At 44.1% G+C, this 14,455-nt stretch overlaps 1 protein-coding gene across 2 annotated transcripts in view; it reads left to right on the top strand.

Annotated features, from left to right (window-relative positions):
- The window catches only part of KCNS3 (potassium voltage-gated channel modifier subfamily S member 3), a 29,051-nt gene extending 18,714 nt beyond the window's left edge, over positions 1 to 10,337 (top strand). Inside the window, exons 2-4 of one of the 2 annotated variants that reach the window (XM_043510219.1) lie at positions 4,287 to 4,355; positions 7,626 to 7,797; positions 8,504 to 10,337. In XM_043510219.1, coding sequence (XP_043366154.1) covers positions 8,565 to 10,049 — 1,485 coding nt within the window. In that variant the 5' untranslated portion in view covers positions 4,287 to 4,355; positions 7,626 to 7,797; positions 8,504 to 8,564 and the 3' untranslated portion in view covers positions 10,050 to 10,337. The remainder of the gene's footprint in view (positions 1 to 4,286; positions 4,356 to 7,625; positions 7,798 to 8,503) is intronic. The other variant, XM_038396145.2, reaches the window with a different exon arrangement.
- The last annotated feature ends 4,118 nt before the right edge of the window (positions 10,338 to 14,455 follow it).

Here is a 14,455-nt window from a genome sequence, read left to right as displayed (position 1 = left end):
TAACAATGCACTCGGGTTCTCCTCATCTTCCTAAATCACTCTGTGAAGTTCAGTAATTGGGGCAAAGTAGCTCAAGGAAACTCTTGACATGATCCCCTGCCTCAGGCAACTGAAAGGTGTCATCCTTGCAGCACTGTAATTATTGTTAAATTGGCAAGGATCACGGATGGGCTTTAAAGCAAACATGATTATTTTAACCTGTCTATTACACTTAGTACAGGTTGATAGTGATCTATCTGAACACTGAACCTTTGAGTCACTGTATGTATTCTGAAAAAAATACAAATAATGAAGCCATCAGAAATTGCATTAGGTGTGTCTCTCATTAATTAGCATGCTGCATGTTATCTCCAGGGTGTCTCGTTGTGTTAGGAAGACTGTTAACAGTACATTTTTTTTGATCATTACATAAATGACATTCAGATAACTAGGTAGTATTGTATCACACTCCTAGGTGTTTAAAGTTCATGAGAAAGCAATTAAAATAATGGACTACAATCACAGTGTACCCCCTATAATACTGCCTCTAGAGCTGGTAGCGTTCTGGCAAGATAGCATGCTTTTCACCCGCATCTAGCTATATACCCTGTAACTGCCAACCAACTCAAAACAAAAACTAGTAGATAGATGCAAATATGCAGTCCGCATGAGTAGATACTTATTTAAATAATTTGCATAAATTCTGCAGTCCTTATATATGTAAAACCTCCTGCTGACTTCAGTATGTGTTTTGCCTGAATAAGGAACACAGAATATAATTAAACATGAAATACAGAGATTTGATCCCAAAGTTTATTTTCTAAAAGGTCTCCTTGGAGGTTGGATTTAATCCATTTCAGGAGAAATGTAGTGGAGTAGTTTTGTTTGCTCATCACAGCAATGCAATGTACTGGATAAAGAATACCATTGCGAATGGAATGCATAAAATATTTTATGGCTGAGCAGATCATTTAGTTGATAGATTTACCTTATTTTTCTGCTTACAAGATGTCCATAAACAAAGAGCAATTTCTTCACATGTTCTTACGACTCACATTTGACTTTTTTTTTAAACAAATTGCCCCTTATCCATTTCTTGTGCACATTTTATTATGAATAATCAATATTTGATATACAAAAACTTGAGCTATGTTGGTAATTGTGATTGGTCACATCAGTTACATATATTATTTTTGTTCCCTGATAGGATGAACATATGAGGATTTAAATGAGATGTAATTGATGCATTGGCCTTCTGCTAGCCTGAAGCATAAGGGAAACTTTCACCTTTGTCATATTTGCCTTACAGTATGTCTATGCTGCAATCTGAGGTGTGATTTCAACTCACGTAGACATACCTTTGCTAGCATGGCTAAAGCCAGGTCTATGCTACAAAGTTAGGTCAACGTAAGTTGCCTTATGTCAACCTACCTGTGCATATGTCTGCACTCAACTTTGTCTCCGGCCGATGTAAGCGCACAGTTACAGCGACACAGTAAAACCACCTTGCCAAATGGCGTGGAGCTTTGCGTGACCTGTGTTGACCCCAACAGACCACCAGCAGCTGTTCTGCAATGCCCTATGACAGTGACCACTCTGCTTACAATTTTAAACTCCACTGCCCAGAGGTCACAGAGACCATAAGTCTCCTTTCAAGAAGAGGCATGTCACCTGGGAAGTTTTAATGGGGATGGGGGAGCAAACCTAGTAGCTCTCGCTTGTGTGTGCTACCCAAACGACCATGCCAGCTCCATTCACTAGACACAATGTTCTCTGGAGTTGACAGGAGGTAAAAATAGAAATGAGGATGCAGCAGTGCGGGCTTCAGCAACGTGAGGTGGTATCTAGAGCCCCAGGCATGCGTGTAAGCCTGTGCTGAGGCCTGCACTGCCATATCTATGCTGCTATTTTCAGCTATACTTAGGGTTTCCAGGCATCCGTTTTTTAACTGGAACGCCCAATCCAAAAGGGACCCTGGCAGCTCTGGTTGGCACTGCCAACTGGGCTGTTAAAAGTCTGGCTGGGGCAGCGGGGTCCTGGGGCTAAGGCAGGCTCCCTGCCTGACCTAGCTCCACGTGGCTCCCAGAAGCAGCCGCCAGGTCCTTGCGGCCCCTAGGCACATGGGCAGTCAGGGAGGCTCCACGTGCTGCCCCCGTCCCGAGTGGCAGCTCTGCAGCTCCCATTGTCCAGAAACTGCGACCAATGGGACTGTGAGGGTGGCGCCTGTGGACGTGAGGGCAGTGCATGGAGCCTCCCTGGATGCCCATGTGCCTAGGGGCTACAGGGACCCAGTGACCGCTTCCTGGGAGCTGCAGTAAGCGCCACCGGGACCCTGCCCACCAACCCCCTGCTCCAGCCTGCAGTCCTCTCCTGCACCCAAACTCCCTCCCGGAACCCTTGCCCCACACCCCCCAACCCCCTGCTCCAACTCTGGGCCCCCTCCTGAACCTCAAGCTCCTCCTCCCTGGCCACACCCCAGAATCTGGGGTGGGCAGACTACAGCCCAGGGAGCCAAATCCGGCCCTTCAGACATTTTAATCCCGCCCTAGAGCTCCCGCTGAGGAGCAGGGTTGGGAGCTTGCCCCACTCTGTGCATGCTATGGCTCCTTGTGGCTCCCGGAAATAGCGACATGTCCCTCTCTGGCTCTTACATGTAGGGGCAGCCAGGAGATTCCACACATTGTCTCCACCCTGAGTGCCACCTCTGCAGCTCCCATAGGCTGGGAACCGCAGCCAATGGGAGCTGCAAGGGCGGTGCCTGTGGACAGGGCAGCACGCAGAATCGCTTGGCCGTGCTTCTGCATAGGAGCTGAATGAGGGACATGCCGCTGCTTCCGGGAGGTGTTTGTGATAAGCGCTGCCTGGAGCTGCACCCCTGACCCCCTCCCATGCCCCAACCCTCTGCTCCAGCCCTGATCCCGCTCCTGCCCTCCAAACCCCTTTGATCCCAGTCCTGAGTACCCTCCTGCACCCCAACCCCTCACCCCCTCCCGCACCCCAATTCCCAATTTTGTGAGCATTCATGGTCCATCGTACAATTTCCATACCCAGATATGGCCCTTGGGCCAAAAAGTTTGCCCACCCCTGCATTAGAAAGTTGGCAACCTTAGCCATGCTAGCGCAGTTAAAGCTAGCGCAAGTATATCTACTCATGCTGCAAGTACACTTCAGATTGTAGTGTAGCCATATCCTTGGTGAAACAGTCAAACACTGCTTATTCTCTTTTATTTCCCCAGATCCAAACACCCCCAAATATGGGGGAAGTTTTAATCAAGCTGTGAACTTTGTGGTAAAGGTCAAGTTTTTAAAAGTAATCTAGGTGTCTAAAGGTGCAGATAGGTGCCTTAAAGTAATCTTACTAGGTGCCTACCTGAAATTTTAGGTGCCTAATATATTTAGAGGTCTGGCCCATTTAAGTGCTTTTGGGTGTCAAGCTTGAGACATTGTATAGGGTGGGTGCTCACCATATTTTGAAAATCAGGACCCTTTAAAGCTTTTCATACTGGAAACCCAAAAACTGCAACTCTCCAAATCACTAATCACTTTTGAAAATCTTGTCCTTGGGCTTATTTATACATTTTTTTTAGTTAATTTACAAGGTTAGGATCCGATCCTGCTACCATTGAAGTCAGAGGGATATTGCTCTTGACTTCCCTGGTAGCAGGATCTGTCCCTTTGTTAGTTGTTCTTGTTCAATTCAGCAGAAAAGTCCTTGAAATTTGAAGATCTCTTCTCAACTCTGGAGAGATGTCTGAGGAGCCTACATGTACGCACAAGGATGTATCTAGCTGCAGACTAATTTTCCACAAAATAAAATACTAAAAATCAATAGGTGCTTGCTGTGTTTAAAAAATGCAGTAATAAAACAATGACATAAATCCAACCATGAATCAATTTAATCTTTAGAATGGTAGTGCTTCCTTTTTTTTACCTGTGATTGACAGATCAATTAATGCTTTGAAAAAAACCCTCCCACCATAGTAGTTTTGGCAAACACAAATATGCCATTAAAACAGCATGACACCCATTAAGCTCTACATTGTATCTGTAAGGCATATTCTTACCTTGAATGTGTTGCAGATCTGCATTATCCTAGTGGGAGCATCAGAGGCATTCCTTTTAAGTCATGGAGTCTATTCCCGTAAGTGGACATGGTGAAGCCACCTATATTCCCACTTTTTGGGCTTGTCTACACTTACCGGATCGACAAGCGGTGATCAGTGCATTGGCGGTCGATTTAGCGGGTCTAGTGAAGACCCGCTAAATCGACTGCAGATCGCTCTCCCATTGACTCCTGTACTCTACAGGATTGAGAAGAGTAGGAGGAGTCGACAGGAGGGCGTCTCCTGTTGAAATCACGTAGTGTGGACCCCACGGTAAGTAGAGCTAAGCTACATTGATTTGAGTTACGCTATTCAAGTAACTCAAATTGCGTAGCTTAGATTGAATTTCCCCTGTAGTGTAGACAAGGCCTTCTTTGCTCCCCTTTGGACATAGAGGATCTCATGGGAAGCACCCCTGAACAGTTATGAGGTCCCCAGACTGCAAAAGCTGTAACACTGGCCTTAACCAGGCCATGCAGTGGGTAGGGAGAGGACCCTGTACTCTTCCCCACCCCCCGATCCTGGCTAGCTCTTACACAGCCATGCAATCGCTAAACTGGAAATAATTAGGTTCCAATATTTTCTCCTGATGTTTACAGCAGCACCCCTAATTATTCCTTTCTTGTTCACACAATGACTGGGGTTCCTCAAAGCTATGATAATACAAATAATAAATAGCAATAATTTAATACATGCAATGAAAGAATTCTGACCAGACCTCTTGAAATGTCCTCCTGCAATCTGGGCCTGATTCAAAATCCACCGTTGTCTAAGGAAGAACTTCAGTGGGCTCTGAATCAGGGCCTTTATAAGCAGGAGTCAGTTGCCCTGCATAATGTGCATTAATGTTGATTATTATCCTCTTAAAACAAAGTGGCGGATGCTTGCTTACTGGAATTATTCAAATGAGTAATCAAATGGAGGCACCATTATAAATATGCATAATGATCTGCATAATCAATAAGGAGTTATATACTGCAAGTTCAACAACGGTGCAGTGTTTTAAAGAATTGTTGAGCATTAAAATCTTCCGTTAGTTACAATGACTTCAATAAGTCTGCAATGGGCAAAATTTTAATCTTATTTCTTTAGTATAGTTATCACAAATTTAATTAAATTTTTCTCTTGATTTGATCAGCATAAAAATAAATGGATTTGACCAGGCATTACAGCATATTGGCGCCCACTGAAGTTGATGGCAAAACTCTTGTTGATGTCCATACAGCTAAAATTTGGCTCACTATTTCTTTGGCATTGGTATTGAAGCTGAAATGTTAAGGTCAGGACACTAAAGTATCACTTGAACAAAGATAAAGATTTCCCACTGGAAATTAATAAACAAAGCCTATTTGAATTGACATCGATGTAAATCCAGAGTCACTGCGTGACTTCAGATAAGGTATTCTGGGTGTGAAACCAGAATTTGCGTCAGGACCATGAATGAAGTGGAAAACCATGTAAGGATTGAATTCTGACACTCTTATTCCAGGAGTTGGGCAAGGTGCTTCTCAGTGTACATGTAACGCCGACAGACCCGGTTGTTGGAGGGCAAGATCGAACCTGGGACCTCTGAAGCTTAGTGCATGAGCTAAAAGCCAACTGGCTGTTAGCTAAAGCTGTAGAGCAAACTCATTAATCTCTCTTGTCAAGTGGTCTCTGTGCCACTAGATAGGACAGAACACCACACCTAGGAGGTGTGTGTGTTACATACACATCACAGAATTAGGCCTAAGAGGCCACAAAGGTATGTGACTTTGGAAAATACTCAGAGTGAGCGTAACTTCTGTTATCAATTTATTATCTCGAAAGCTCCTGTTTGCAGATGCATTCAAGATTGTAGTTATGCTATAAATGGAATGGATAAATCATGTAATCTCTCTTCACCATGGTTTCTCATATATAAAATGGAGATAATAGTACTTCCTTTTTGGTCGTATCTAATTATCCTTTGGCTTGAACAGTTTACAATCTGTCTCTTACTATGCCCAATGCTTTAGCACAATGGGTCCCTGATCTTGGTTGCACAGTAATTAATCCAGTTGCTAAAAATAAACATGTCAATTTAATTTTGAAAGAAGTCATTTAAAGGGCTTTACAATATTATCATAAATGAAGAGCTATTTTCCCACTAAAGAATGTCAGTTTCCTCAGTTCTAATACAAGAATGGATTGAGGTGTTTGCTGTACAAAATGAATTAAAAAAAAACAAAACCCCTCTCTGGCTACACATCTGCTTTTGTAGAATCAAAACTACTTGTTCTGGTAAATAACCTCTGGGCCTGATCCCACAACTCATATAGATGTGAGAAGTCTTGTTGGCCTCCCTTTGGGTCTGATCCCACCAGTCAGATGAATTAGGGCTAGTTAGGCTACATCTACACTACAGCACTTACTGCAGCATAGCTGCAGTGCTTGTGATGGAGACACTCTAAGCCGACGGAAGAGAGCTCTCCCATCGGCTTAACTCCTGTCTCTGCGAGAGGCGGTAGCTATATCGGTGGGAGAAGCTCTCCCGCCAATACAGCGCTGTCTACACCAACGCTTAGGTCGGTATAATTTACATCACTGAGGGGGTGTGGATTATTCACACCCCTGAGTGACATAAATTATACCGCAGTAATCTGTCATGTAGGCAAGGATTTATATGCACACCAGGGTTTTAGCTTCTGATCCTTGGTCCCCTCTGTCCCCTGACTGCTCCTGGACTCCCTGCCCCTAACTGTGCCCTGCTGCCCCATTCAACCCTTCCTCTCCTTCCTGACTGCTCCCCTGGGACCCCTACCCCATCCAACCACCCCTTCTCCCTGACCACCTCTGGACTCCCCTACCCCTAACTGCCCCCTGCCACCCCATCCAACCCCTCTCCTTCCTGACTGCCCCCCCCCACCCGGGATCTCTTCCCCATGCAACCACCCCTTCTCCCTGTCCCCTGACTGCCCCCTGCCTCCCCATCCAACCCCTCCACTCATTCCTGACTACCCCTCCTGCTCCCTGTCCCCTGACTGCCCCTGGAACCCCTGCCCCTGACTGCCCCCCACCTCCCTATCCAACCCCTCCTCTCATACCTGATGGCCTGCCTGGCCCCTGACCACCCCCAAACTCCTCTGCCCTCTATCCAACCCCCCCGATCCCTGTCCCCTTACCATGCTGCATGAAGCTCCAGTGACAGGCAGCCACGCCGCGCAGCACAGAACCAGGTCAGGCTGGGCTCTGCAGCTGCGTGGCCCCAGGGACTCTCAGCCCCGCCACCCAGGGCATTGCGCCGGTGGTGCAGTGAGCTGAGGCTGCAGGAGAGAGGCCGGGGGCTAGTCTCTCAGGCTAGGAGCTCGGGCCAGGCAGGAGGGTCCTGCGGCCCGCCTCTGCTCTAAAGCAAAGGATTATACCTAAGGAAAGGAAAGCCAAGGGTAATGTCTCCTAAAAATGTTAACAGACATTTTATATGGTATAATATTATCTGCCTTTTTATCCAGTTTAGCCTGAATAATATATTTATGGTGAAGGTGTGTAGATATTAAAATGCCCTTTACTTGTGTCTATCTACAGGTACTCCTTCTTACTTGCTGAGACAAAATATTTCTGGAAGCTGCTCTTTCCAGAAATGACATTTCAATGTGAGTTTATCAGCGTAACCATAATCTGTAGACATGCTGTTGCAGAGAAGGAAGTACTTCTGGAACTGATACAAGTCTTAAGGAGGAACTCTGTATCACTACAGGTGAGTAGCAAGGCAGGTAACAAAATACCTATGGTGGAATCTTCATGAATGCAGATATCCAAATGTGGGTGAGAGATGTCTGCAAGGTCAGGAAAGGAAAATGAAGAAAAGCTGTTTAAAATAGACTCTTGAAATGTTTTCAACCAAAGAGTGACAGGAATATAGAATGCTCTTTAAGGGAAGGGTGTAGATTAAGATGTGTTGGCATCATGTAAGAAATAATAGCATGGCCCCTGAGTGAGAATTATATAATAAAGAATGGGATACTATGGGTCAAATTTTCAGCTGGTTTAAATTGATGTAGCTCCCTTGATTTCAAAACTGATTAACTCATCCTCAGGATCTGGCCCTAAATGCTTAATAGTCTGAGTACATTTTCCTTTTAGTCCCAAAATTTGTAATTTCATTGTATTTTTCAGTATGAATATTAATTTAAACATGATAGTACTAGAGGAAAGGAGAAATAATAAATGAAGAAAAAAATGAATAAAATAGTTTCTGATTCAGCATTCATCTTTAAGTTTGCTAACTGATTTAATCACCCAGACTAATTTAAATCTACTTTAGTGGAAATGCTAACAATGTAATTGTCATTTCATTTCTTGTTTTTCAGTATAGCATTTCCACAGTAAATGGAGATTGGAAAATAATTGTAGCAAGAGCAAAACTGAATTAAATTGTCTAATAATATCTTATGTTCTTTTAGGTGCAATGTAATCTTATGGGTTAGTGCCTTGGAAGCCAGCAACAGAACTACTGTGTTCAAAATGGTTTATGGTGAATTTTTCCATAGACCGGGGAAAGATGAGGAACTTATCAACTTGAATGTGGGTGGCTTTAAGCAATCAGTTGATCAAAGTACTTTGCTCCGATTTCCCCAGACCAGACTTGGAAAACTGCTCAAATGCCATTCTGAAGAGGCTATCCTGGAACTGTGTGATGATTACAGTGTTGCAGACAAGGAATATTACTTTGATAGGAACCCTTCTTTCTTTAGATATGTTTTGAATTTTTACTATACAGGTAAACTGCATGTCATGGAGGAACTTTGTGTCTTCTCCTTCTGCCAGGAAATAGAGTACTGGGGGATCAACGAGCTGTTCATTGATTCTTGCTGTAGTAATAGGTATCAAGAAAGAAAAGAAGAAGGTCAAGATAAGGACTGGGATCAGAAAAGCAATGACAGAAGTATAGACTCTTCCAATGAAGAATCATCCATATTTGAAAAAGAGCTGGAGAAATTTGATGAACTGTGGCTTGGTGAAATACGAAAGAAAGTATGGATCAGAATGGAAAATCCTGGGTACTGCTTATCAGCCAAGTTAATTGCAATTTCCTCCCTGAGCGTAGTGCTAGCATCAATTGTAGCCATGTGCATCCACAGCATGCCAGAGTTCCAAAGGTGGGATGACAATGACAGAGAGATTGAAGATCCTGTTTTGGAAGCCGTGGAGATAGCGTGCATCGTCTGGTTCACCGTCGAGTTAGTGATAAGGCTTGCTGCAGCTCCAAGTCTAAAGAAGTTCTGGAAAAACCCTCTCAACATCATAGATTTTGTCTCTATTATTCCATTTTATGCAACCTTGGCCGTGGACACAAAGGATGAAGAAAGCGAAGACATTGAGAATATGGGGAAAGTGGTTCAGATCCTACGGCTAATGAGGATATTTCGCATCCTGAAACTGGCAAGGCACTCTGTAGGACTGCGGTCTTTAGGTGCCACTTTGAGACATAGTTACCAGGAAGTTGGACTTTTGCTTTTGTTTCTGTCTGTCGGGATTTCTATATTCTCAGTTTTGGTCTACTCAGTGGAAAAAGATGATGATGAGTCAGAACTGCACAGCATCCCGGTCTGCTGGTGGTGGGCAACTATCAGTATGACCACTGTCGGCTATGGAGACACTTTCCCGGTCACCTTACTGGGAAAGTTCATTGGTAGCATTTGTATTCTCTGTGGAATATTAGTGGTGGCCCTTCCAATCACTATAATTTTCAACAAGTTTTCTAAATACTATCAAAAGCAAAAGGATATTGATGTAGACCAGTCCAACAGTGATCACAAAGAGAAATGTAATGAGCTACCATATTTTAACATTAGGGATATTTATGCAAAAAGGATGAACTCCTTCATTTCTAGCCTTTCTTCAGTAGGGATTATAGCCAGTGATCAAGATTCAACAGACGCCTCCAGCATCCAAGATACTGAGGATATTTATAACACAACATCTGTAGAGAATGGTACTGGAAAATGAGTTGAATCACTTTCTCTTTCCTTTATTTCTGTTTTCAGATATTTGGTTAATGCAGATTTATAAACTTCAGTGAATTTAAGAGCACTTAATTCTCAGGGTACTTAACTGTCAGCCATATTTGGACATTCTTTGCTCTCATGTTGTCACGCAGGCTTTATTGTTTAGATGAGACTTAAAAATATACCTCGTATGGCATTTTAGTTTTCACATGACTAGTTCTATGCATTTTGGGAGAGTGGGGTGGAAAAAGCTGAAAAATGATATAAATTAAATGCAAGTCTAATGTTTGTTCCTGCAGCAGTCTGATTTATACAGAATGTGTTTTTGTAATATACTACTATTTAGGTAACTGCAGATTGCTAATATGTGGGAAATATAGCACAATTAACTGACGTTTCCACATGCAAGTATACTTGCAAAAAAAAAGCCATTAAAATACATGTAAAACTACATTCACTAAGTAGACATGGAGATTAGAAACCTAATACGCTTCCTGAGTCAGGATGGGAAATTCATTAGGGGGAGGGATAGCTCAGTAGTTTGAGCATTGGCTTACTAAACCCAGGGTTGTGAGTTCAATCCTTGAGAGGGCCATTTGGGATCTGGGGCAAAAATTGGGGATTGGTCCTGCTTGGAGCAGGTGGTTGGACTAGATGACCTCCTGAGGTCCCTTCCAACCCTGGTATTCTATGATTATGTTGTTACTCCATGGAAGCATAATATTTATGAATTTTTCCTTCCAAAGTCAGAACACGTTTTAGATTTAAAAAAGAAATTGTACACACGGAGCGCATTTCTCTGTATGGTTTTGTTCCTTATGTAGTCAGGAAAAAGGGGTTAAAACACTGTGGTTGAGATCCTGGGTGCACCTCTAAAAGGCCCAGCACTGAATTTATAGCCCAGAGGTGGAGGGCTAGGGGGCCTGTGATGGGGTCTTCAGACCCCACATTAAGGCTGAGACAGGACAAAGGCTGAAGCAGTACTGGGCCTGGAAGGTCCAGCTCCTTAGCCATTGCTTAGCATGGTCGTTTCCCCCAGGAGAAGCATAAAGGAAGTTCCAGGCAAGGGTGTGAGAGGAGAAAAGAGAAGTATTTTGTAGAGGAGCACTGCTCTGCAGCAGCAGGAGCAGAAACAGCTACTGAGGGTGTCTGGCTGTGACTTCGCTCTGTCCTGATACTACCCAAAAGGCTGGTGGAACCAGGGGCAAGGGCACCAGAGGGTTACAGGCATTGGCCCTAGACTGCGGCTTTGAGGCAAGGACTTTAACGCAATTGCAGTCACATCCCAAACTGAGAGATAGGGTGCATTGGGAAATGGCCGAGGGCATTGTGAGCAGTGGGTGGGCTGAACCCAGGCCATCGCACACCACTACAATTTCAGGACCCTGGGCAGGGACCCCGGGCAGGGACCCCTGCCTCCCATCCCCAACCCAGTCCAGCAAGGCCTCAGGCAGAGTGCCAGGGACACACTGAACTGAAAAAGAGACTGAGATGTCAGTCCCTGCTACAGTGTCTTTAAGCCACCTTTGTGCTGTTCTGGTGCTGGGCTGCTCTGGGGGCAGAAGAGGCCCTTGGCATAACTTTGGGTATGTCTATACTGCAATCACAGGGTGTGACTGGCTCTTGATTAAATGTACCTGAGCTAACTAGCTTGGGTCTCAGAGCAATGACGCTGAGACACCATGGGTGGTACAAACCTGCCTGGAGCACTGGTAGTCGGGCAGCTAGCCTGTGCTGAAGCATACGCGACTGCGGCTTTATTGCTTCGACACATCAACTGGCTAGATTAAAGCTAGCTCAGGTATGTCTGCTTGAGTTGCCGTCACACATGACTACAGTATAGCTGTACCCTTAGGTGGCTCTGGTGGTCTGAGTTATGGCTGCCTCCCTGAACTGGCCTATGGGCTACAGCATGGACCAGAATCTCTGCCACACTGCATGCTGCAGCCACCAGCATGCCTCTGGCATGTCCCTAACATCAGAATTTGTGAGGGGGGTTCTCGAAAGTCAGCCTTAAAGCAGTCTTCCATGGTGATGGCACTGGGGTAATCCTTCCCCAGCCAAATACAGGATGTTTAGGGCTACTATATACCACGTCAGACCTTTAGCCTCTGAGTGAAATTCTGGCCCTGTTGAATCCACTGGGAGTTTTGCAGTTGGCTTCAGTGGAGCCAGGATTTCACCATATGATTACGATTTGGGGGTATTATACACCCATTTTATACTCCTTTTGTCCTTAAATGACTCTGCAAGGAGCAGGCCCATGGAGAATCAGACTCCTTGGCTTTTTCTATTTCCCCCCTCCCCCTGAAAGGCATATTTTGTTTGTTATTAATTGTGGACCAAATCCTGAAGCCTTTAGTCTATACTCAGCCAGAATGCTTATCAGTGGGAGTTTTGCCAATAAAAAACAAAGGCTAGATCTTATTCAGCACCTGCAGCGTGCCCTAGAATGCTGTGTAACTGGTGGTGTTCATACATGCGTCAGGATTTCTGGAGCTGCATAGCTGGGCAAGGCAAGCCAGCAGAGGAGCAGAGATGGGCTGATAGATTTGATGACACACAGATCCACTGACTGTACTTCCACCCCACATCATAGGCTGCAAGACAGCAGAGTGAATCATCTGCTACACTCTGTGTGGAGAGGAGGATTCCTTCTCCTTAGGTCCTTCAGAGCCCCCCACGCTAAACCTAAACTAGCTGTTCAGGATTTGTGGAGAGTATTTTAAGCTGTGTAGGGACTTCAGAATTTGGCCCATTCTTTATATAGTACCATAAATGTGCATGATGCTTCACTTACAATTAAGGCAAGAAGACCAGTTCTTCTCTCAGTTATACCATCAAGAGCAGAATTTAGCCTTAAATATGCCTCATTCTTGCTGGACAATTAGTGTTACAAAAATGCCATGATTGTTTTCATCGGCAGGGATATTTAACACAAACCACACAGGAAGAACCCAACAGCAAAGAAATTACTGAGTGCCCGAAGAAATCCTCTCTGTAGCCTTCACATATAAGTAGATTACATTTCAGCAGACAGAACTAGATCTAAAGCAATGCAAAATGCCATACTGCTCACCAAAGTGCTATTACAACCTTTCCTCAGTGAACTCTTTAAAAAAAAAATCTCAGATAGTTGGAAAGAAATAGGAAAACATTATTCTGTGCTCTACATATAAAGCATTATCCAAGTAACACTGCTTATGTAGCTTTTCCATGCTAAACCTCAGCTTCCAGTGATGCTGTGTAATTTTGCAGAAAAGACATTTTAGCGAAAGTTCTTGGCCTGTCCCATGACGCCTCCTTCAGGCTGTCACAGTGCACTTTAGTTAACTGTTTAACTTTCTTTGAACTGTTTTTTTAAACACATGGATGGATTTTACACCCAGAAGCTTATTTCCATAGCTAAGCTCCAGAAAACAGAAATACATATTCATTCACATTCCATCTGCTGTACATCATTTAGACTCCTGGGGTGAAATTCTGGCTCCACTGAAGTCAAAAGTCCCATTGACTTAAATGGAGCCAGGATTTCACCCTTGATATTTTCTAAAGGAAATATGTCTGATTTTTATCTGGATTTTGTATTCTGTGTCAAGGAGAAAGAATCAGCAAGGCTCCTACTCAAACTACTCCCTGCCTGCTCCCCTGATTAATTATTCATGGGCAGGGAGGGTGGGTAGATTGCCGGTTGTAGCTACAGTTTCACCTCTCCCCGTTCCAAAGAGGTGTGATTTGGTGATGCTCTTGTACTTGATTCTGTTTGTGCTTCTTTCATCTTTCTCTTGTCACAGTGTTACCTTGCAGTGTTACCTCACTGACGTGTTACCTTCACAAAACTACAAGGTGCCAAATTCTGTCCCAAGGTACTGCGGGTTGGTATAAGTCCAGAGCAACTCCACTAGAGTCTGTGGAGATACTCTGGATTACTCAGGTGTAACTGAGAGCAGAATTTAGCCCCAAATCCATACTGAAAACAGCTTTCCAGGTTCCCTGGTGTCCTATAAGGCAGAGCAATGAGACTAGCCTTATTGCCTGCACTGGTGCCCTGAAACCATGCCTGGAATTCACTGAGTCCCAGAGCAGGACCAGGTGATGTGTGATTCTCCCACTGTTACTGAATCTGATGCTCACTTGTGCACCACTCCCTCTAATCAGCATTCCTTCTATTAGTGGTGTTTAGTGTATTAAGGGTTTTTTTTTCTTGTTGTTTTGTGTCTTCCTCACACTTGGTCTTGACTTACAGACATACATTATCACTAGCAGAAAGTACATCATGTTTACTCCTTGTTTGCTTTTCTATTTCCTGGCTTCACACATTTTTCCCTTTGAAGATGTTGCTTAAGGTATATTCATTCAACTGTTATCTATTGTGGTATCTGAAATATAAGAGAGCTTTGTTAGGAT

The sequence above is a fragment of the Dermochelys coriacea genome, chromosome 3, assembly GCF_009764565.3.
Source record: "Dermochelys coriacea isolate rDerCor1 chromosome 3, rDerCor1.pri.v4, whole genome shotgun sequence".
NCBI classification, from domain to species: domain Eukaryota; kingdom Metazoa; phylum Chordata; order Testudines; family Dermochelyidae; genus Dermochelys; species Dermochelys coriacea.
Note: the sequence above shows the minus strand (reverse complement) of the source record. Positions and strands in the feature narration are given on the sequence as shown.